The sequence below is a fragment of the Garra rufa genome, chromosome 7 (assembly GCF_049309525.1).
Source record: "Garra rufa chromosome 7, GarRuf1.0, whole genome shotgun sequence".
Taxonomy (NCBI): Eukaryota; Metazoa; Chordata; class Actinopteri; order Cypriniformes; family Cyprinidae; genus Garra; species Garra rufa.
The window spans coordinates 25,281,605-25,306,098 of record NC_133367.1 but is presented as its reverse complement, the minus strand read 5'-3'; the positions used below and the strand labels follow the sequence as shown (position 1 = coordinate 25,306,098).

The 24,494-nt window shown below is 34.1% G+C and overlaps 1 protein-coding gene across 1 annotated transcript in view; it reads left to right on the top strand.

Moving 5' to 3' along the window:
- Positions 1-6,640: 6,640 nt before the first annotated feature.
- cdc14ab (cell division cycle 14Ab) overlaps positions 6,641-24,494 on the top strand; it is a 75,659-nt gene continuing 57,805 nt past the window's right edge. The window contains exons 1-4 of the mRNA XM_073843625.1: positions 6,641-7,168; positions 13,791-13,881; positions 14,321-14,396; positions 23,010-23,102. Of these exons, the coding sequence (XP_073699726.1) occupies positions 7,072-7,168; positions 13,791-13,881; positions 14,321-14,396; positions 23,010-23,102 (357 nt within the window). The 5' untranslated portion in view covers positions 6,641-7,071. The remainder of the gene's footprint in view (positions 7,169-13,790; positions 13,882-14,320; positions 14,397-23,009; positions 23,103-24,494) is intronic.

Sequence of the window (24,494 nt, the reverse complement as noted above, 5' to 3'; positions counted from 1 at the left end):
ATGTAGTTTTGTCCTGTCATTAATATGCATGATATTTTAATGTCATTTTAATTTACTTTTTAAAAATGGATTTATTTAATATTTTCCATATAAATTAATTTTAATGTAATTTTGTCCTGTCATTAATATGCATGATATTTTAATGTCATTTTAATTTACTTTTTTTAAAATGGATTTATTTAATATTTTCCATATAAATTAATTTTAATGTAATTTTGTCATGTCTTTAACATTTATGATATTTAAATTTAATTATTTTATTTACTTTTAAAAAATGAATTCATTTAATATTTTCCATATAAATTAATTTAATGTAGTTTTGTCATGTCTTTAACATTTATGATATTTAAATTTAATTATTTTATTTACTTTTAAAAAATGAATTCATTTAATATTTTCCATATAAATTATTTTTAATGTAATTTTGTCTTGTCTTTAACATTTATGATATTTAAATTAATTTTTTTTATTTACTTTTAAAAAATGAATTCATTTAATATTTTCCATATAAATTAATTTAATGTAGTTTTGTCATGTCATTAACATTTATGATATTTTAATGTCATTTTTAATTTACTTTTTTAAAATGGATTTATTTAATATTTTCCATATAAATTAATTTTAATGTAATTTTGTCATGTCTTTAACATTTATGATATTTAAATTTAATTATTTTATTTACTTTTAAAAAATGAATTTATTTAATATTTTTCATATAAATTAATTTAATGTAGTTTTGTCCTGTCATTAACATTTATGATATTTTAATGTAATTTTTAATTTACTTTTTTTAAATGGATTTAATATTTTCCATATTAATTAATTTAAATGTAATTTTGTCCTGTCATTAATATGCATGATATTTTAATGTCATTATTAATTTACTTTTTTAAAATGGATTTATTTAATATTTTCCACATAAATTATTTTTAATGTAATTTTGTCATGTCTTTAACATTTATGATATTTAAATTTAATTTTTTTATTTACTTTTAAAAAATGAATTCATTTAATATTTTCCATATAAATTAATTTAATGTAGTTTTGTCCTGTCATTAATATGCATGATATTTTAATGTCATTTTTAATTTACTTTTTAAAAATGGATTTATTTAATATTTTCCATATAAATTAATTTTAATGTAATTTTGTCCTGTCATTAATATGCATGATATTTTAATGTCATTTTTAATTTACTTTTTTAAAATGGATTTATTTAATATTTTCCATATAAATTAATTTAATGTAGTTTTGTCATGTCATTAACATTTATGATATTTAAATTAAAAATTTTATTTACTTTTTAAAAATGAATTTATTTAATATTTTCCATATAAATTAATTTAATGTAGTTTTGTCATGTCATTAACGTGTATGATATTTTAATGTAATTTTAAATTTACTTTTTAAAATGGATTTATTTATTATTTTCATATAAATTAATTTAAATGTAATTTTGTCATGTCACTAACATGTATGGTATTTTAATGTGATTTTAATTAACTTTTTAAATCGAATTGATTTAATATATTCATATAAATTATTTAAATGTAATTCAATGTTTATGTGTAATTTATATGTAATGTTATATTTTTTCGTTGATAAAAATAATGTATATTTTATAAAATATTTACTAATTTTTATTGTTTTTACATATTTTGCTATTTAATTATTGAGAAAAAACTATATATATATATATATATATATATATATATATATATATATATATATATATATATATAAAATTCCATTTTTAAAAAATAAATAAATGTTATTTTATTTATTTGTTATTATTAAGTGTTCGTTTAAAAAATGATGTGGAGATTCATTTAAAAGTTTTTAATTTAATTGATAAAAAAGAAAATTTGTAAATAGTTATTCATTTGGACAAATATTTTATTACAATTATTAATAAAATTACTGTATTATTAAAAAGACATAAGAAGCTACTGGTAAAAATAACTATATATATATATATATATATATATATATATATATATATATATATATATATATATAGTTATACACAAGCACACTATACACATTTTTTTGCATATGGTCTGGATTTTTTATTTGTTTGTTATTGTTATTTATATAAGATTATAAAAATTTATTTTCATTATTTATTTATTTAAATGTAAAGTTCCAATTTTTATATTACATTAAAGGTTTTAATTTTTCATTATTAAATAATTACTATTTTAGAATATTTTGAAGAACTTTTTTCTTCATATGAAAATCTGTGAATATGTAAATGGAGCCCCCCCCCCCCCTCCCCCGACTTTCAAGATACCGTCTTGTGTTTCACAAATGAAAGGAAGGATGTTTGGAACAACATGAGGATGAATAAAAAACAATGAAACAATTTTCTTTTGTTTTTGGTTACAATCGACACCCCCATCCTTTAAGGCTCTACTATGCTAATATAACAATATCGAAAAGAAGCACAAGCTCCTCCAGCCAAGGGGCAGTAGGTTCACTGTGTTGTTTACTCATTTGCAGATTATTCAAATCCTATGCGCAATGCACCAAAACATCCTGGTTTGCTTTGTTTGCTGCCTAAGCACGTCAAAAACATTACAGAAAGATCAGACTGAGCTGTCATGAATGGACCTACATTACTAATCTGCTTCATGACGTCCATCTGCTCACACTGAAGTATTTAGAAGCTGCGGTGACCACGGCGTGACCAGCCTCATACATGATCTCTCCAGCTGCTGCTGTGAATGACCCGAATAAACAGTCTGCTGCAGGCCAACCATATTTGAGATCAGTGTTACAGACTGTCTGACGACCCCTGTGTTTGGGTTCACAGATCATCCTGTGTACAATAATAACAAAGAAATGTTTAAGGTGATGGATAGAATGATCAATCAATAGATAGATAGATATCATTTAAAAATTATTATAATCATTTAAAAAATATTGCATTATTAAAAATATAAGAAGCTACTGGGGAAAAACAACAACAACTATATATAAGAAAATCTTTGCTTATGATATGGATGATCAAATAAAAAATACATTTTAAAATAAAAAATTTTAAAAATTCATTCATTTTATATAGACAGACAGAAATACAGATAGATACATGATGGACAGATAGATAGAGATACGTAGATGGATGGACGGATGGACAGATGGTATGACGGACAGACAGATAAATAGATGGATGGACAAAAAGACAGAGATAGATGGATTTGACAGATAGACAAACAGACAGACAGATAGATAGATGGATGGACCATTAGACCGACACACAGATGATAGATGAATAGATGACAGACAGACAGACAGAGATACGTAGATGGATGGATGGAAGGGTAGACAAACAAGTAGACAGACAAATAGACAGAAAGACAGCTAGATAGATAGATAGATAGATAGATAGATAGATAGATAGATAGATAGATAGATAGATAGATAGATAGATGACGGATGGACATACAGAGATGGATTATGGATGGATGGACAGACAGACACAGATTGATAGATAAATAGATGGATGGATCATAAGACTGACACAGATGGATAGATTCTGGATAGACAGATAGATATATGGGCAGACAGAGGTAGATTATGGATGGACAGATGGACAGAGATGGACGGATGGACGGACGGACGGACGGACGGACAGACAGACAGACAGACAGACAGACAGACAGACAGACAGACAGATAGATAGATAGATAGAAAGATAGAAAGATAGATAGACAAAAAGACAGATATATGTAGATTGATGGACAGATGGGTAGACAGACAAATACACAGACAAATGACAGATGGATAGATAAATAGATGGATCATAAGACTGACACAGATGGATAGATTCTGGATAGACAGATAGATATATGGGCAGACAGAGGTAGATTATGGATGGACAGATGGACAGAGATGGACGGATGGACGGACGGATGGACGGATGGACGGACGGACGGACGGACCGACGGACGGACGGACGGACGGACGGACAGACAGACAGACAGACAGACAGATAGATAGATAGATAGATAGATAGATAGATAGATAGATAGATAGATAGATAGATAGATAGACAGACAAAAAGACAGATATATGTAGATTGATGGACAGATGGGTAGACAGACAAATACACAGACAAATGACAGATGGATAGATAAATAGATGGATCATAAGACTGACACAGATGGATAGATTCTGGATAGACAGATAGATATATGGGCAGACAGAGGTAGATTATGGATGGACAGATGGACAGAGATGGACGGATGGACGGACGGACGGACAGACAGACAGACAGACAGACAGATAGATAGATAGATAGATAGATAGATAGATAGATAGATAGATAGATAGATAGATAGATAGATAGATAGATAGATAGATAGATAGATAGATAGATGACGGATGGACATACAGAGATGGATTATGGATGGATGGACAGACAGACAGACAGACACAGATGGATAGATAAATAGATGGATCATAAGACTGACACAGATGGATAGATTCTGGATAGACAGATAGATATATGGGCAGACAGATGTAGATTATGGATGGACAGATGGACAGAGATGGACGGATGGACGGATGGACGGACGGACGGACGGACAGACAGACAGTTAGATAGATAGATAGATAGATAGATAGATAGACAGACAAAAAGACAGATATATGTAGATTGATGGACATATGGGTAGACAGACAAATACACAGACAAATGACAGATGGATAGATAAATAGATGGATCATAAGACTGACACAGATGGATAGATTCTGGATAGACAGATAGATATATGGGCAGACAGAGGTAGATTATGGATGAACAGATGGACAGAGATGGACGGATGGACGGACGGACGGACGGACGGACGGACGGACGGACAGACAGACAGACAGACAGACAGACAGACAGACAGACAGACAGACAGATAGATAGATAGATAGATAGATAGATAGATAGATAGATAGATAGATAGATAGATAGATAGACAAAAAGACAGATATATGTAGATTGATGGACAGATGGGTAGACAGACAAATACACAGACAAATGACAGATGGATAGATAAATAGATGGATCATAAGACTGACACAGATGGATAGATTCTGGATAGACAGATAGATATATGGGCAGACAGAGGTAGATTATGGATGGACAGATGGACAGAGATGGACGGACGGACGGACGGACGGACGGACGGACAGACAGACAGACAGACAGACAGATAGATAGATAGATAGATAGATAGATAGATAGATAGATAGATAGATAGATAGACAAAAAGACAGATATATGTAGATTGATGGACAGATGGGTAGACAGACAAATACACAGACAAATGACAGATGGATAGATAAATAGATGGATCATAAGACTGACACAGATGGATAGATTCTGGATAGACAGATAGATATATGGGCAGACAGAGGTAGATTATGGATGGACAGATGGACAGAGATGGACGGATGGACGGACGGACGGACGGACGGACGGACGGACAGACAGACAGACAGACAGACAGACAGACAGATAGATAGATAGATAGATAGATAGATAGATAGATAGACAGACAGACAGGCAAAAAGACAGATATATGTAGATTGATGGACAGATGGGTAGACAGACAAATACACAGACAAATGACAGATGGATAGATAAATAGATGGATCATAAGACTGACACAGATGGATAGATTCTGGATAGACAGATAGATATATGGGCAGACAGAGGTAGATTATGGATGGACAGATGGACAGAGATGGACGGACGGACGGACGGACAGACAGACAGACAGACAGACAGACAGACAGACAGACAGACAGACAGATAGATAGATAGATAGATAGATAGATAGATAGATAGATAGATAGATGACGGATGGACATACAGAGATGGATTATGGATGGATGGACAGACAGACACAGATGGATAGATAAATAGATGGATCATAAGACTGACACAGATGGATAGATTCTGGATAGACAGATAGATATATGGGCAGACAGAGGTAGATTATGGATGGACAGATGGACAGAGATGGACGGATGGACGGACGGACGGACGGACGGACGGACGGACGGACGGACGGACGGACGGACAGACAGTTAGATAGATAGATAGATAGATAGATAGATAGATAGATAGATAGATAGATAGATAGATAGATAGATAGATAGATAGATAGAAAGACATGCAGAGATGGATTATGGATGGACGGACAGACAGACACAGATGGATAGATAGATGAATGGATCATTAGACCGACACAGATAAAAGATAAATGACAAACAAACAGATAGATAGATAGAAAGACAGACAGACAGACAATGTGTCCTAATATTCAGCATAACAATTTAATTTTATATACAACAATGTACATATCAAAACATAGCCATATTGTTTGTTATCTATATCTAAATATACCAAAAAAAATCAAGTAGGGGCAGGGCATTGAGTAAAACAACACAAACAGTTGAATTACAGCGTGGACTCGCACTCGCAGGTTGATGTCTCTCTCTGAGTGCAACAACTTCTCGTCCTCTGATTGGTCGAGTGAGAGTTAACCCGAGTAACATCCTTCCGTGCCGCTGATTGGATATCTCGGCACCACGTGACGTCCCTTTAAGATCTTTCTTGACTGTTCGCGACCATGGCAAGGGAAGGATTTTCACCTAATGACCAGGGCAGAGTAACCATGCAAAGGATCGCGCCTCGTATCTGCCTAGTTTGAAGCGAAAACGGATATATATTACGACGACTGGCGCTTTGACGGCATAGAGAAAAAACCCTAGGCGGCTGAGCATTCAAGCACTTTTACGCGGGACGCAGGAGTTGGGATGTTGATATGACGCACCTTGAGTTGTTTTAACAGCTTGGGAAGTTGCAGCTTTTTTTTACGCAGAATGCCACAAGATACAAGTGCCTTGTTTACACATTTCATTAGGCTCTTCTGTTCATGAACTAACGTTACTCGGAATATTTGCGCCATCAGTTGTGAGAGAAGTTGCATCCGTGAGAGGAAACGGATTTTAAACCAGCAGTGGTTTGTTCTTCTTTTAGAAATAGCTGCGTCTCATTCGCCTCCGTCGATGACTCTCGACAACTTCAAACATTCCGCGATACTCACTAGTTTGTTAAAAATGTCGGACGATAATGATTTAATAGGTGCTTCGGAGTTTGTTAAAGGTGAGTTTAAATTTCGGAGCAGCTTCTGTTTGGATAACTTTGATTCATTGTGTTACATCAGACTGATACGTACTTGTTTCAGTCATCAGATAACGTTACCTGCTACTTTTGTGGTGTGTTATTGACTATTTTCTCAATTTATTAGCAAAACCTGCAGCATATTTATGTATTTATTTATATCTTTATTTGTATATTTAATTAATTGTAATGTATTTTAGTTTATTATGCAGCTAATGCATCAACCCTGTTACCTTGATAACTATTTTATTCAAATCTCTTAAATATAAGTGCAAAACATTGTCATAAAGCCATCAAGACTTTGTGGAAAAATGTCTTGACTTTTTTAGACGGTCTTAAATGTTCAACCCTGTTAATCAGATTTTTGGTATAGTAAACAGTGGGTTATTGAAAATGGGATATTTGCAGAAATATCAACTTTAAGTTTTAATTAAAGCTGCAAGCAGCGATGAACGGGCCCTCGCACACGGGCTCACCGCAGACCGGTGGCTTTAGGAACACAGCAAATGGTGGGTAGTATGCTTTTAATACAGTAAAAATAGGAGAAATATGTCAAAGTCACTTAAATGTGCGAAATTTCCTGCTGCCAGCTGGTGGCGCTATGCCTATAACTGATTATTGGCATGTAGATGTGTTCCGGCCACCACTTTCATCAAACATATGAAGTTTGGTGCAGATTGACTTTGGTATGTTTGAGTTAGTGAAAGATATGATATATCTTGCTGCCAACAGGTGACGCTATGATAATATCTGAATATTGGCCTTTAGGAGTCTTCAGGCCTGGACTCTTACCAAACCTGTGAAGTTTGAGGCAGATCGGACATTTTATGGCTGAGTTATAACAACTTCTATGTCCATGGCGAAACATTAAACTTTGACACGCTGCCACAGACACGCCCTTTAACGAAAACTCAAGATCTTCGCAATTTAACATCTCTAAGGCCTCTAGATCAGACTGACCAAATATAATGTTGATATCATTAAATCTCTAGGAGGAGTTTGATACAAGTCATTTCCTGTTGCCAACAGGTGGCGCTGTGATTATAATAGAATATTGGCCTTCAGATGTGTTCAGGCCAGGACTTTTATCGAATATGTGAAGTTTGAGGCAAATCAGACATTTTATGGCTGAGTTATAACAAGTTTTATATCCATGGCGAGACCTCGAAATTTGTCAGGCCGCCACGGACACGCCCTTTACCGAAAACTCAAGATCTTCACAATTTAACTTCACTAAGGCCTTTATATTAGACTGACCGATTTTGGTGTTGATCTGTATAAATCTCTAGGAGGAGTTGGTTGTAGAGTACAGCATGACACTTCCTGTTGCCTGCAGGTGGCGCTATGACTATAACTAATTATGGGCATGTAGATGTCTTCAGATCAGGAGTGTTGTCACACATGTGAAGTTTGGGACAGATCGGACATTTTATGCCTAAGTTATAACAACTTCCTTTTTCATGGCGAAACATCGAAATTTGCGAGGCCGCCACGGACACGCCCACCAATGAAAACTCTAGATCTTCACAATTTAACGTCACAAAGGCCTTTAGATCGGACTCACCAAATTCGGCATTAATCCGAATCAATCTCTATGAGGAGTTCGTTCAAGTACGACGCTTGAAATGGGCAAAAATGACACAAATTTTGCTGAGAAAATTAAAAAAAAACGACTTCCTGTTGGGTGTCAAATTTTGCTCCAAGAGGCTTTTTTGTAGGTATTGGTGTGTTACATGTGTGTACCGATTTTCGTGCATGTACGTGAATCACAGGTGAAAGCGCACACCGCGGAACGTGTAAAGGTGGCGCTGTCGAGCCATTTTGCCACACCCGTCTCTGAAACCCATATCAGATGTACATTTTCGCCAGGTTTGATGTGTGTGCAAAGTTTCATGAGTTTTCGGGTATGTTTAGGCCCTCAAAAATGCGATTCATTTTGAGAATAATAATAATAATTAAAGCTGCGAGCAGCGATGAACGGGCCCTCGCACCTGGGCTCACCGCCGACCGGTGGCTTCAGGAAATCAGCAAACGGTGGGCAGTATGCTTTTAATACAGTAAATATAGAAAAAAGTCATTAGTCATTTAAATGTGCCAAACTTGCCGCTGCCAGATGGTGGCGCTATGCTTGTAACTAATTATTGGCATGTAGATGTGTTCAGGCCAGCACTATTATCAAACATATGAAGTTTGGTGCAGATTGACCTTGGTATGTTTGAGTTAGTGAAAGATATGATATATCCTGCTGCTAACAAGTAAGAACAAGATTCATGATAACAAAATGTTATTATTGCTTGCTTTACGTCCACCACTTCTGCTGAAATGTCATCGTTACCTATCTGTACAATTTTTGTGTGGATATTGCTTTGCTGGTGACTCCTCCTGTTATAAGACATCACTCTTAAGCGCTACATTACTAAGAATCAATAATGAAGACGGTGCCCACTTGGCACATGCATTCAAAGTAACCCTCTGCTAGTTTGGATTTAAAGTTTACAGAATTGAAAGGGTTAGACTTTAAAATCAACACACAGACACATACACACAAAATATAAAATGTTGCCATTCAGTTTTATTTGTTAGCATTAACTATATTAGTTAACATGACCAATAAATAAATAGCATTTATTAATGTTAATTAATATTAAGCTAAAAAAAAGTATTCATATATAGTTTATGTACTGTGAATTAGCATGAACATGAACACAGTTCATGTGGGTGTACAGCAATACACAATAAAGTGCTCTATAAACTCTTCATTCTTTCAAAATATCTTTAAAAATCAAGTTGAGTATTTTAACGGGGTGATATATATATTTATAACTGATCTTAAAATTATGGTTTTCAGATGTTTTGAAGAGATAACAGTAAAGTTTGTTTTGTTGTCAAAGTTTGTCTTAATTTTTTATTATTATGATTTTATATTCAATAAATAACACTATGTAAATATTGTCTATCAATGAAGATAAATTGATCATGCTAAAAAGTTGTATTTTTTAAAATCTTTTGCTATGTGACTGAATAGGACAAGTTCATGGTACAGTTAAGTAAAAAATAAATAAAAAACAACAACTGCAAAAAATGAACAATGAAAGACTTAGTGACCCTTTATATTTTCTCAAAATATCAGACTCTCAAAGATCAGACATATTTATGTAATTACACTACATACAGTATGTGCATTTTGTTCAAAGATGGTCTGTAGGATGGCTCTCTACTCTGTCACCCTCTCTGCCTCTCACCCCTCCCCCCTGCAATAATGAGCTTCTCTGTGCCTGACTGAACGCACACACATACTGTAGAGACATTCACCAGAGTGACAGCAGGTTTCTGAGTTCTTTTTTAAATTTTCTTTAATTCATAGAAGCTTGTATACATTTTTTATTTCCAGCACTTGCTCAGAATGATTAGATCTCTGTGTGAAAAAAGTTTTAAAGAGTTTGGATGCTGCACTTTAAAGATATAAAAATATTTTTTACTATATCTTTAAAAAATCACCACGTCCACACCGTTCAAGATATCCAAAATCCGGTCGCAATTTAACATCTTCAGAATATTCTCTTCATGTTAAAAAAGTTTGGTGTGAACAGCTGGTTGTTCTTAGAAGTAGTGTGCATTTGTTTACAGCCTGATTTTTCCAAAAATCCACATTCAAATCAAAATAGCCGGCTTCCTGTTGGTCTCAGCTAATGAGTTTGATTTAGAAAGTTGTCCAAATTGATGAGAACAATATATGTACAGAGTTTAGTGACTGTAGGAAAAACTAACCCCCCAACTTTTGTCAAAAGATGGCGCTATAGAGTGCCTGCTCCACGCCCATTTATGACCTTTTGCCAGTGTCTAACTATCATAAATATTGATGTGTGTGTTGAGTTTCATGAAATTCTAAGCATGTTATCTGCCTCGAAAAGACAGGAATCTAATTTTAAAGTTTGACATGTTGCCATGGCAACAGCATTCGATTTATCATCGACCCCTTTACATATTCTTATCGGCCGTGTTTTGACATGATTTTGATGAAGTTTAAAGAAAATCGAGTAAAATTAAGAGGCTGATATCAAAGCATTTTGAAAATGACACACTTCCTGCTGCCAGTTGGTGGCGCTATAACTTTGACTCATAATAGTCACATTTATGGAATCGGCATCATACAACGAACAAACTGGTGAAGTTTCATCAGAATCAGGCAATGTGTGCAACAGTTATTAGACACTTCCTGTTTCTCATTTCTCGCCATAACTTTGTCGCCTTGCCACGGCCAAACCGTTCGAGATATCAAAAATCTCCTCGCAATTTAGCGTCCCCAATGTCTTGAGATCATGCTGACCGAGTTTGGTGACAATCCCATGGAATTCCTGGGAGGAGTACGTTAAATTCCAGAGCATGCGCTTTTTAAACAGCCCTAAATATCTCACTTCCTGTTGCGTGGAGCCCATGACATAGAGTACAAAAGTTGTTCAGCTTGATGAGTTCTATATGTGTACCGAGTTTCATATCAATACGCGCAAGTATGTGTGCGCAGTACATCAAGTTTTCAAACTGTGTTCCAGGGGGCGCTGTAGAGGCCCTGAACCACGCCCGGGTCCCAGCCTCTGTGGCGTCCTGATGGCCGCAGATTCCGACGTGTGTGCAAATTTTCAAGAGTTTTTGAGTATGTTAAGGCCCCCAAAAGTGCCCGGAAGGTTGAAAAAAATAAAAAAAAAAAAAAAAAAAAAAAAAAAAAAATAATAACCCTTAGAAGAACAATAGGGCCTTCGCCCTTTTGGGCTCGGGCCCTAATAAACACTTTAAAGATAGTTTGAATACGTCAAGCACATGACTAGTATTGGTAATTGAACTGCCAACCTTGTTATTCCTGCTATAAACACTACCAGTCAAAAGTTTTTGAACAGTTTTGACTGGCGTAATGATGCTGAAAAATCAGGTTTGATCATATGAATGAATTACAATTTAAAATATATTCAAATAAAAGACTTATTTTAAATGGTAAAAATATTTCTACGTCTTACTGTTTTTGCTGTACTTTGGATCAAATAACTGCAGGTATTATTAAGCAGGTAATGCATCAGCCCTATTACCAGGATAACTCCTATTAAAATCTCTTAAATATAAGTGCAAAACTTATAAAGTGCCATAAAGCCATCAACTCTTTAAGGACAAATGTATTTTTTTTTTCAGAAGGTCTTAAATGGTCAACCCTGTTACTCTGATTTTGTACGGTAAAAAGTGGGTTATTGAATACGTGGTGTTTGCAGAAATATCAACATTAATTTTTAATAAACACTAGTTTAAAGATGTCAAGCATGTTACTAGTAATGGTTAATGGATCTGTCAACCCTGTTATTCCTGCTATATACACTACCAGTCAAAAGTTTTGAACAGTTTTGCAGGAATAAATTACATTTCAAAACATATTCAAATAGAAAAGTCATTTTAAATAGAAAAAATACTTCAAAATGTTACTGTTTTTGCTGTACTTTGGATCAAATAAATGCAGGCTTGGTCTTATGCAGGTAATGCATCAACCCTCTTACAGTGATAGCTGTCGTTTATTAAATTCTCTTAAAATTATGTGCAAAACACTGCCATAAAGCCATCACTTCTTTGAGGACAAATGTCTTGCCCTTTTTTTTAAGAGGTCTTAAATGATCAACCCTGTTACTCTGATTTTGTTTGGTAAAAAGTAGGTTATTGAAAACGGGATATTTGCAGAAATATCAACATTCATTTTTAACAATTAATAAACACTTGGTATTTTAAATACATCAAGCATGTGACTAATAATGGTTAATTGAACTGTCAACCCTGTTATTCCTCCTATATACACTGCCAGTCAAAAGTTTAAACAGTTTTGACTGGAGTCATGATGCTGGAAATTTAGCTTTGATCACAGGTATGGTATTATTATGCAGGCAATGCATCAACCCTGTTACCATGATTATTCTTTTATTAAAGTCTCTTAAATATAAGTCCAAAACGTTGACATAAAGCCATCACCTCTTTTAGGACAAATGTCTTGTCTTGTTTTCTTTAGGAGTCTTAAATGATCAACCCTGTTTTTGACTGAAGTTGTGCTGCTGAAAATTTAGCTTTGAGATCACCGGAATAAATTTATTTAAATATATTCAAATGGAAAGTAGTTATTTTAAATGGTAAAAATGTTTAAAAATTGTACTGTTTTTGCTGTACTTTAGATCAAATAAATCCAGGCTTTGTGAGCAGAAGAGACTTCTTTAAAAAAACATTAAAACTTTTGACTGGCAGTGTATACCTTCATATAATGAACTTTTTTTAAACTGTCACAATGGGATTTATACGTCTTAAACTTAATTTTTTTCCAAATCTGTCAAAATAATAATAAAAAATATTGTGTTTCATACTTGATTTTCTTCTAGTAAAGTCCTAGTAAAGTGATAAACCGCATTGATATTTCACTGTATATAAAGCTACATTGGGATAAGCCCATTGTTGCGGATGACTAAACCCAAGCCAATAATCTGATGATAAAATATTTCTCTGAAGAGTATTAATAGTTGTTTTATAACTGTAGCGACTTGTTTAATCAGCCATGTGTAATCCCCCCCCCCCCCCTTTTTTTTTCCAGATCGACTCTATTTTGCAACCTTACGGAGCAAGCCGAAAAGCACCACAAACACGCATTACTTCAGCACGGATGAGGAGTTTGTCTACGAAAAGTGAGTTTTCCCTCCCTCAGAGTCATTTTTCAGAGCCAAAACCCCAGCAGGCAGGCAACTGTTGCAAAGTCTGTTACATAACACTTTAATCAAACTCTTCCTTTAGTAAAAATTGCATTTTATCTCCAACGTTCCATAATGGAGCTGTCAATCATTTGTTTTGAATTTCCGCATGTGGGAAGATTAGAGAAAAACAGAACTTATGTTCTTCGCATCATTCTGACAGATATTTGAAAGCAAGCATTTTAAGGGCGACTTCCGACATTGGGTTATGGTCTTTTTAGAAGATCCCTCTTATTATAATTGCAAAATGTAATGTTCGAATGAAGACTAGATTCCAATACGCAAATGTATTGGTTATATTTGAAATTACAAGAATGAATGTAATCAATATATTCCTTATTAAACTTTAAATGTTAACATTGTTGTTTTCTCATAGCTTTTATGCCGATTTTGGACCCCTCAACCTGGCTATGCTGTACAGATACTGCTGTAAACTCAACAAAAAGCTCAAGGTGAGTCAAACACCTGCTGGATTTGTTGCGTTCCTCCTGAGGAATGTGCAGTATGTTGCTGCACCAATTTAAAAAAAAAAGCTGAGGAATTTGCACTCACGCCCCGGCGCGGGATATTTCGGGCTGTCCGATGTGCTGACGTTTCCTTTGTTTGTATTATGGTATGGGAGTTTAAACTTAATGATACAGCATTGAACTAGCTACAGCTAGAAAACATCTTGTTCCGCCCTTACTTTATCAAGCCATCAGCTTGTTTGTAATGCAAAACCGCGTGTGCTCATTTTAAATAATAGTGACACTGGCCAGAGGCTCAATAGGGATACATCACGTGCATCTAAGTTAGCCATGTGTCTCTTGTCTCTTTTTAGTCTTTGACTTACCTGTCTTGACATTTTAATGTGGACCGAAAGTGTCTCCGGGGACCACAAGATGTTCTTGGCTCAGGGCCTGTCTGAAGCTCAGCAGTTCAGGCCATGGAAAGTTTTCTTCTTAACTGCTGATTCTGATTAATGCTGGTTACCAAAATGTATTTCCACCTGTCTTTGTTTTTCTTAAATGAAAAGAGCAAAAAATGTGCATTACACTGAAAGTAAATCGGGCCAACGTAAAGCTTTACGTCTATAATATGATATTAGTGTGAAGTTATATCCAGTTTTACAACCTTGATGCCATTGAAATGGCTTTACATGCTTAGTTTTAATAAAATAAAGTGCTTCGATAAAATCATAACCGTTTCTGCTTTTAAATACTCCAAAAATGAGCTTTCATTGTAAGTGCCGCACCATAACCTTTATTTTTGCTTTGTTTGAAGAAAAGGAGAGACAAGTTGGAATCTTTTGAGCGTAAAGGTATAGTTCACCCAAAAATGAAAATTACCCCATGATTTACTCATCCTCAAGCCATCATTCTTCTTTCAGATGAATACAGTCGGAGATATATGAAAAAATGCACTGCCTCCTCCAAGATTTATAATGGCAGTGAATGGTTGAGATTTTGAAGCACAAAAAAGTGCATTCATTCTTCATAAAAAGTGATTAAGAAAAATATCCATATTTAGAAGAGATGCACCAATTGCAATTTTCTCGGCTGTTTCTGATTTCCGTTTTTTTGTGCCGATAAAGATTTTTGGCGATTTCAATTTTCTTTCCACATACAAACAAAAATATATTCATTTTTAAATGAAAAACAAAACAATTATTTACATTATAGAAAATGATTAAACATTACAATTACCCCAATCTGAACTAAGTTACCGATGTCTCTTTAAAAAAACAAAAACAAATGTAATTTCCTACTTTTTTCAACTAACCTTAACAAATGTGTCATCTTTCACATCAAATTCTTACTGATTCAGTTAATTCAGTTAAAGGGATAATTCACCCAAAAATGAAAATTTGATGTTTATCTGCTTACCCCCAGGGCATCCAAGATATAGGTGACTTTGTTTCTTCAGTAGAACACAAACAAAGATTTTTCTCAAACCGTTGCAGTCTGTCAGCCATATAATGGCAGTCAATGGTTACCAAGTCTTTAAGAGTAAAAATAACATCCACAGACAAAACCAAATTAAACCCTGCAGCTCCTGGCGATACACTGAGGTCTTGAGACGCATAATGATGCAAGAAACTGAACAGTTTTTATATCATTTACCTCTGATTTGAGTTAAAAATGTCTCTTTGTGTTCTACTGAAGAAACAAAGTCACCTATATCTTGGATGCCCTGGGGGTAAGCAGATAAACATCAAATTTTCATTTTTGGGTAAACTATCCCTTTAAAATGATAAGAAACTGTAGAATTGTTACCATTCAAATTTAAATCAGTATCAACAAACTCCATATTTTCTACTGCAGATAACACAGAACCTGAAGTGGCATTAGATGATAATGAAATGTAATAAGAAATGTTGTGAAAAATACATTGATACTTTTAAATATGAAACCAAACCACAAGTAGGTGACGGCAAGTGACTGTTTGAATGAGTGAGCCATTTAGTCCTTCATTCAACAGTTTCATTCAAACGGTTGATTCTTTCACTGATTTACTCAATCACTCATTTGATTCATCCGAAAACGTAGGTTCATTCAGTAACGAAACAGCTTTGTGTTGTTCTGAGGCATGCAACAGTTCTGCTGTGGCTTTGATCTGAACTATTTTTGCCAATGAAATTGAGCAAAAACTGTCAATATTGTGTCTAAACAGTAAGTCACTTAATTTGAACTTTGTTTATTATATCCCTAATATTTAAAACTTTATAAGCTGTAATCTCTAGCTTCCGGTAACTGCCATACGCATGTTCACAAGAGAGTGGCATTCCAGCGGATGACGTAGGACGTTGGCGAACACGAGAGGAGAAAGCAAAACAAAATGCCAGTCACGAATTAGAAGTATAGAACAAGGATTTGTAAAAAAAAAAAAAATGTTGGAAAGTTTTGATATAAGCCAAGAAGAGGCTGGTTTTCCTTTGCTGTAAACAAAACTTGGTTCTCGCGAGGCTAGCATATTCTCACCGGAGCTTATGCTACGCCTGCGTCATTCGCTGGAAGACGTAGGACTTTCTCATGAAGTTAGAGATTATGGTTTATTACATTTCAAATATGGATATTTTTCTTACAAAAATGCATTGGTTCACTTCAGAAGGCCGAGTGGAGCACTTTTTTATGATGGATTGATGCAGTTTTTTGGACTTCAAAATCTCAACAGCCATTCACTGCCATAATAAAGCTTGGAAGAGCCAATTTTTTTAATGTAATTCCCATTATTTTTGTCCGAAAGATGACATGTTGCATTAAGCCAAGAAAATTCCTAATTTCTCTCGGCCTCTTAAAGTTAAGAGTTAATCCAGTGGTTTAGTAACTACTCTTTTAGCAGTTGCTTATATCCAAATGCTTTTCAGGGACAATCTTCCCCAAGTGTAACCTGAGGTTAAGTGCCTTGCACAATAGTGCATCTTTATCACTGTGGGGATTGAACCAGTCACCTTTCAGGTTGCCAGATTAAAATTTATCTACTAGGCCAGAGTTTCACTATTCAGGTCTAACTTCTCTATCTTCCTCCACCACTGTCATGGCATTTACTAGAATGGCAGCAAGGTACAGATTACGATCTACTCTGCTGAGAAAGTGAGTTGCGTGTTATGTCACCATTCTTGATCTCTTAGCCCTGGTCTTTCCTTCTATCAGATGTAACAAATGTTGGGATTAGATGTGACCTTTTTTCTTTCATCTACTCAGACTTTAGCAGCAGCCACTGGCGTTGGAATTGGTGTGTGGTTCATGCGTGTCCCAAGGATTCATGGAGAGGGATTAGATGTCCGAGTATTGCTTTGCACACATCAGTTGTGATGGGGGAAGGTCGTAGGATCAATCCCAATCCATCAACTCATCAACATATTTTTCATTTGATTGCTAATATAGACAGTTTAAAGGAAACTATTTGGTTTTGTTTACGTCCTGTAAAATTATAGTTTTAACTAAGGTTACGCTAACTGATTTTCAAAACCTAGTGAGCCTTCTCTGCTGTCTAGGTCTTCAGCTCACTTGGTTTTGTTAAGAATCATCAGTCTTCAAGAGCATAAAACGGTTAACTTGACACGACTCCAACTTTAGTTTCCAATTAACCTAAATTGAGAGGTCAGCAAAGAGGACCAAACCCAAAGCACACAAGAAGTGTCCTTGCAGTGATTAATTCTGCTGGCGTGTCCACTTTCTTAAACATCTGTCCGAGTTAAAGTAAGACGTTGGAATAATAATGAACCATTTTATCTTTGTGTTTTGTTTTGTGTTCCTAAAGCTGGCAAGGTGTAGTTCTCTCGTGTGTTCATGTTTTGGAATTTTAAAGGTAAAGTCCTGTGGTAAAAGCATGATGTGTTTCCCTCCTAACCACTTTCACTATGTCCACACCCATCCAACCACATGCGAATGTCCCCGCCTGTTTAAAATTTACAAGTTGTTGCCGTAGAGATGACTTTTTTTTTTTTTTTTTTTTTTTTCTCTAACCTCACCGGTTTGGGCCTGCATGATTGGTTGTAGGCTGGAGGAACCAAACAGCAAGAAAGGAAGCTTGGGTAGTATCTGGTTATCATAAGATCAGCTTTCTAGCATTGCTGAGCGGAGCTTGTGCAATCTCAAGTTGGTGTTTTTGAAGCACAATCTGATTAAAAACACTGTCAATCTTGAGATTGTTTTTTTAAGCTAAAATTGGACAGAGATTTCCTCCCCTCACTAGCATAACCACTTCCTGCATGTGGATGTTGCTGTTTTAAATGAAAATTAACTTTATGAGTGATTTTTAACCTTGTTTTGCTTATTGATTTGCCTGGAAAGTAAAAATAGGTTCAACCCTGTTTACTTTGCCTCTGTCAGAAGAGGTGAGCTGTGGATGGCTAGAGAAAGGAAAGGATCTTGAGTTTCCGAACTAGTTGATATTCAATATTGTTTTGCTTATTGAGTTACCTTGGAAAGATAAATGGGTTCAGTCCTGTTACTGTGACTCGATGACGAAAGATGACCTCTACATCTTCACTTTCCAAACTAGTTGAAATTCAGTATTGTTTTGCTTATTAATTCATTTTGGAAAGAGAAAAACGTTCAACTCTGTTACTATGACTTTATGAGAAAAGAATACCTCTAGACTTTCACTTTCCAAAGTAGTTGAGATTAAGTACTGTTTGCTTATAGATTCATTTTGAAAAGATATAATAGTTCACCTCTGTTACTATGACCTTATTACAAAAGATGACCTCTACATCTTCACTTTCCAAACTAGTTGAAATACAGCATTTTTTTGCTTAATTCATTTTGGAAAGAGAAAAACGTTAAACTCTGTTACTATAACTTTATGAGAAAAGAATACCTCTAGACTTTCACTCTCCAAAGTAATTGAGGTTAAGTACTGTTTGCTTATAGATTCATTTTGAAAAGATGAAATGGTTGATCTCTTTTGCTACGACTTTAGGAAAAGATGACCTCTAGATCTTCACTTTGCAAACAAATTTATGTTAAGTACTGTTTTGCTTATCGAATTATTTTGGAAAGATACATGGGTTCAACCCTGTTACTGTGACTAAGTGGCAAAAGATTACCTCTACATCTTCACTTAATAAACTAGTTGACATTCAGTAATGTTTTTGATTCAATTTGGAAAGATAAAACAGTTCAACTCTGTTACTATAATTTTATGGGAAAAGACTATCTCTAGATAACCACTTTCCAAACTAATTGACATCAAGTGTTGTTTTGCATGTTGATTCATTTTGGAAAGACAAAATTGTTAAACTCTAATAATGACTTGAAGATTAACTCTAGATCTTCTTCACTTTTCAAACTAATTGACAATAAGTACTGTTTTGCTTATAGATCCATTTTAAAAAAGATAAAATGGTTCAACAAATGGATATTCAATATTGTTTTGCTTATTGATTTAGTTTGAAAAGATAAAATGGATCAATACTGTTTCTATGAATTTATGAGAAAAGATTACCTCTAGATCTTCACTTTTCAAACAAGTTGATATTTATTTTTTTTTACTTATTGAATCATTTTGGAAAGATAAAATAGTTCAATTCTTACAGAGACTTTATGAGAAGATTATCTGTAGACCGTCACTTCCCAAACAAGCTGACATTCAGTATTGTTTTGCTTATTGATTCAGTTTGAAAAGATAAAATGGTTCAACTCTGTTACGATGACCTAATGACAAAAGATGACCTCTAGATCTTCACTTTCCAAACAATTTGACATTCAGTATTATTTTGCTTATTGATTCATTTTGGAAGGATAAAACAGTTCAACTCTGTTACAGTGACTTTATGATAAAAGATGACCTCTTCATCTTCACTTACTAATCAAGTTGACATTCAGTAAAGTTTTTCTTAATAATTTTGGAAAGATAAAGCATTTCAACTCTCTTTTGCTATACTTTTATGAGAAAAGATGATCTCTAGATCACCACTTTCCAAACTAATTGACATTCAGTATTGTTTTGCTTGTTGATTCATTTTGGAAAGATAAAATAGTTTAACTTTTTTTATTTATTGATTCATTTCGAAAAGAGAAAGTGGTTAAACTATGACCTAATGAGAAAAGATGACCTCTATATCTTCACTTTCCAAACAATTTGACATTCAATATTATTTTGCTTATTGATTCATTTTGGAAGGATAAAACAGTTCAACTCTGTTACAGTGACTTAATGTGAAAATATGGCCTTTAGGTCTTTACTTTCCAAACAAGCTGACATTCAATATCGTTTTGCTTATTGATTCATTTTGAATATATACTGGTTCAACTCTGTTACTATAAACTAATGAGAAAAGAAGACCTAGATCTTCACTTTCCAAACTGGTTGAAATTTAGTATTGCTGTGCTTATTGATTCACCTTGGAAAGATAAAAGGGTTCAACCCTGTTTCTTTTGCTATGCTATATTGTTACTATATACTCTATAAGAAAAGATCACCTGTACACCTTCTCTTTCCAAGCTAGTTGACATTTAATATTACTGTGTTTATCATTGGAAAAATAAAAGGTTTCAACCCTGTTACTATGACTTTCCAAAATGTTGTAAAGGCAGCAAATATCCTCCAGTTTAGAGAGCTTTGGAAAATTCCTTTCTTTAGTTTGGCCTTTTCTATGGGGGCAGATTGTAGGTGGACAAGTTTGAATTCTCATTTGTTGTGCCGGCAGTTTGATTTCACTGTTATGCCACCCCAGCCAAATCTTTACTCTGCAGCATGTGGAGCAACACAGGAACAGATGCTTTGAGGGCTTTTCAGTTCAGCTCGGCTCCAGCACAGATTACTCTGAAGCTTTTGGCGTGTGTCTGTGCATGAGTTGCCTTTTAGCAGCTACATGCTGCCTCTCTTGCGCACACATTTCAGCTCACCTACAGCAGCTGGGGCAGATGGTAAAACATCTGCCTCCAAATTCCCTCATGTCAAATACATTAAATCGAGTCATTCAGAAAACACCTCAAGCTAGTTTAAGCAGAAAAATGGTGTTTGTTAGATGTGTGTAATTGGTTGATACTGAGATATTCGTTTATGAGATTCTCATAACATGTTTCCCAAACATCTAACCAGTCATGTTAACTGTAAATGGGTTTGGAGTGGTTTTTACATTAACCATAATTTTAATGTTTAATCAAGACAAACCAACAAGTTTAATGATTGTTGCCGTACTTTTCCCCTTCATGTTAAAATGCTTCATTAAAGTTTGATGCAGTGATTAATTGCAAATTTAGGTTTTGTTAAAATAGCATTTTAAAGAAATTCAAAGCAACTTTATTGGAGTTTCTTTAAACACTTGATACAATTTCCAATTCTTGTAAAATGTTTCTATTTTAATGAAAACCAAATTTATTGATTGATTGCATTTGTGCTATTTGTTTATTTTGATAAAAATAATAAGTTTAACAGTTGAACCGTTTAACTATGCAAATGTTCTAACATTTTGAAAGATTGTGCAAATGTTCTAACATTTTGAAAGATTGTTGAAAACTATAATTGCAAAACAAATAGAGTGTTAAAAAGAAAAGCTTTTCACAGCAAAAAATGTTTTTCTTACTTAGTTTTTTTTGTCTTGTTTCCAGCCAGACGAGTAAAAATAATTTTCTTGTTTTCAAAAACAAGAAGTCAAAATTAAGTCAGTTTTTTGCTTAGAACATCTTTTAAAAATGTTTAATTATATAAAATATAATTGTAGTAAAAAAATATATAAAATATAGTCAAATAAGATAAAATAAAAAATAAAATGTCACTTCAGGAAAATAAATATTCTATATAAATGTAGAATGCAATAAAAATATTTGCTACTTTCCTATTAAATGAAGCAAAAAATAAATCAATAATTATAAATAAATAACAATAAAATAAAATAATTTGTGAAAAATAAAAAATTAAATTAAAATTTCTCATATAAACTAAAATAAGATCAAATGAATGAGAAAAATTTTTTTTTTAAATATTTTTTAAAAATATATATTTTTTTAAATTAAATTTAAAATAATCAAAAAATAGAACAAAAAATAAATCAATAATTATAAATAAATAAAATATTTTTGAAAAATAAAAAATTAAATTAAAATTTCACTTAACGGAAAAAACATCCTTTAAAAATTTATAATTATATAGTTTTTATTGACTGAACTTGGTGTTCCGATTTGATGCAAATTGATGTAAATTGTATAATGCAACATTTTGCAGGACAATTTCTTGAAAAAGCTACTTAAATTTCAAAATGTAACATTTGTATTTTAATTTCTTTAACTTAAATCATTTATGTTTTGTTGGCTAAACTTGGTGTTTGTTAAAATAATATATAATAATAAAGTTTAGTGCAAAAAAAAGAGTCTGTCAGCATGGTTTTAGAATATCATTTTGCGTTTTGGTCACTAATGCAGTTTTTTTCCCCTCAAATTAGGTTTTTTCTTTAAAATACCAGTTGATATTTTTGTTCAAAAGGAAAGTTAAAATACTAAAACTACGTACGGGTTCAATTTTCAATAAAATGGAATAAAAACTACAATTATCCAAAACGGCTATCCAAAACAAATTGCATTTTTAAAATGTATTCTCAAACTCTGATTGCAATTTAATGCATTTGTTTCTCTTTCCAGTCGTTTACACTGACCAGAAAACGGATTGTGCACTACACCAGCTTCGACCAGCGCAAAAGGGCTAACGCTGCTGTGCTCATCGGTGCTTATGCTGTGAGTATCCCACTTCCGTTTGTCCTTCTGTCTTGCTCTGTCACTGCTGTTAATTGCTTTCAACGGTCTCAAGGATTCACATCCAGGGCAGAATCTGTCATGGCCCTGCAAATTAGCCACTCAGGTCTTTCCATCAAAACCAACAGTCCTCCCACATCAGCAAATTCATTTGTCGTACAAAGTCTTCTCGGATGTTTGCCAGACTCCCCCTCGGAGACTGCAGCAGAGTGCTGACTGACTGGTACGTCCCCCGCGTCGTAGCGGCACAATAACTATGTCCTTGACTGGCTCGCGTGCCAGTTTGTCCTGTTCCACTGCATTCATTCATCTAGACCACCATGTACACAGCGGCCCTTGTGAAACACGATGACCGTATGAGCCTTGCCAGCTGATTGCGCCATTGGACATCTCCACTCTTCCTGTTCCTGGCGCTCTCAAGGAAGGACGGTCTGGGCAGATTTATTGCTCAGATGGCACTGTTGACTTTGTCAAAAGCACAGGTGCCAGCTGTAATGTGGGTCAGTGTACCATTCGGATAAGTCCGGGTCATGGCACCAATTCTTTTCCATAATCTTCAAAACTTGTACTACAAATAATCTTCTTTTTAATAGCACGCATATGTGCTCAAGTTTATTTGTGCTGATTTGTACTGACAAAGCAGCTACTGTCTCACGCTATGAGATAAGCTCTGGGAGATAAGAACACTTCTGTCCTTATGAATATTGATGAGTCCTAAATGCCTACTTGGAGAGGAAGTGGTATGAGAGAAGCCTCTCCAGTTTCCTTCAAAGAAGCTAATGTTGACGTATTCTTACTAGAACTGCAATTTAAAATATTAGGGAACCAAAAAGGGTGGGGGTGTTATACAATATCAGCATCCTTTTTCTAATTCTGGGTATGAGGGGAAATCTGATGTTCCCTTGCTTTCCATTGGATGAGGGCCATGATGAGTTATAATCTGGCTTTTTGTATAATCTGATTTTGGACTGTGATGCAATGGCCGCATGCCAACATAAATGCTGTGTTGGATGTTTGTAGCTGCGACTCAGCAATCCAATTTTTTGAATGGCTTTGGTTTTCATATACACTACCAGTCAAAAGTTTTTGAACAGTAAGATTTTTTTTAAAGAAGTCTCTTCTGCTCACCAACCCTGGATTTATTTGATACAGCAAAAACAGAAAATTTTTAAAATATTTTTATTATTTAAAATAACGGTTTTCTATTTGAATATATTTTAAAATGTAATTTATTTCTGTGATTTCAAAGCTGAATTTTTAGCATCATTACACCAGTCACATGATCTTTCAGAAATCATTCTAATATTCTGATTTGATGCTCAAAAAACTTTTGTTAATATGTTGAAAACAACTGAGTAGATTTTTTTTTTTCAG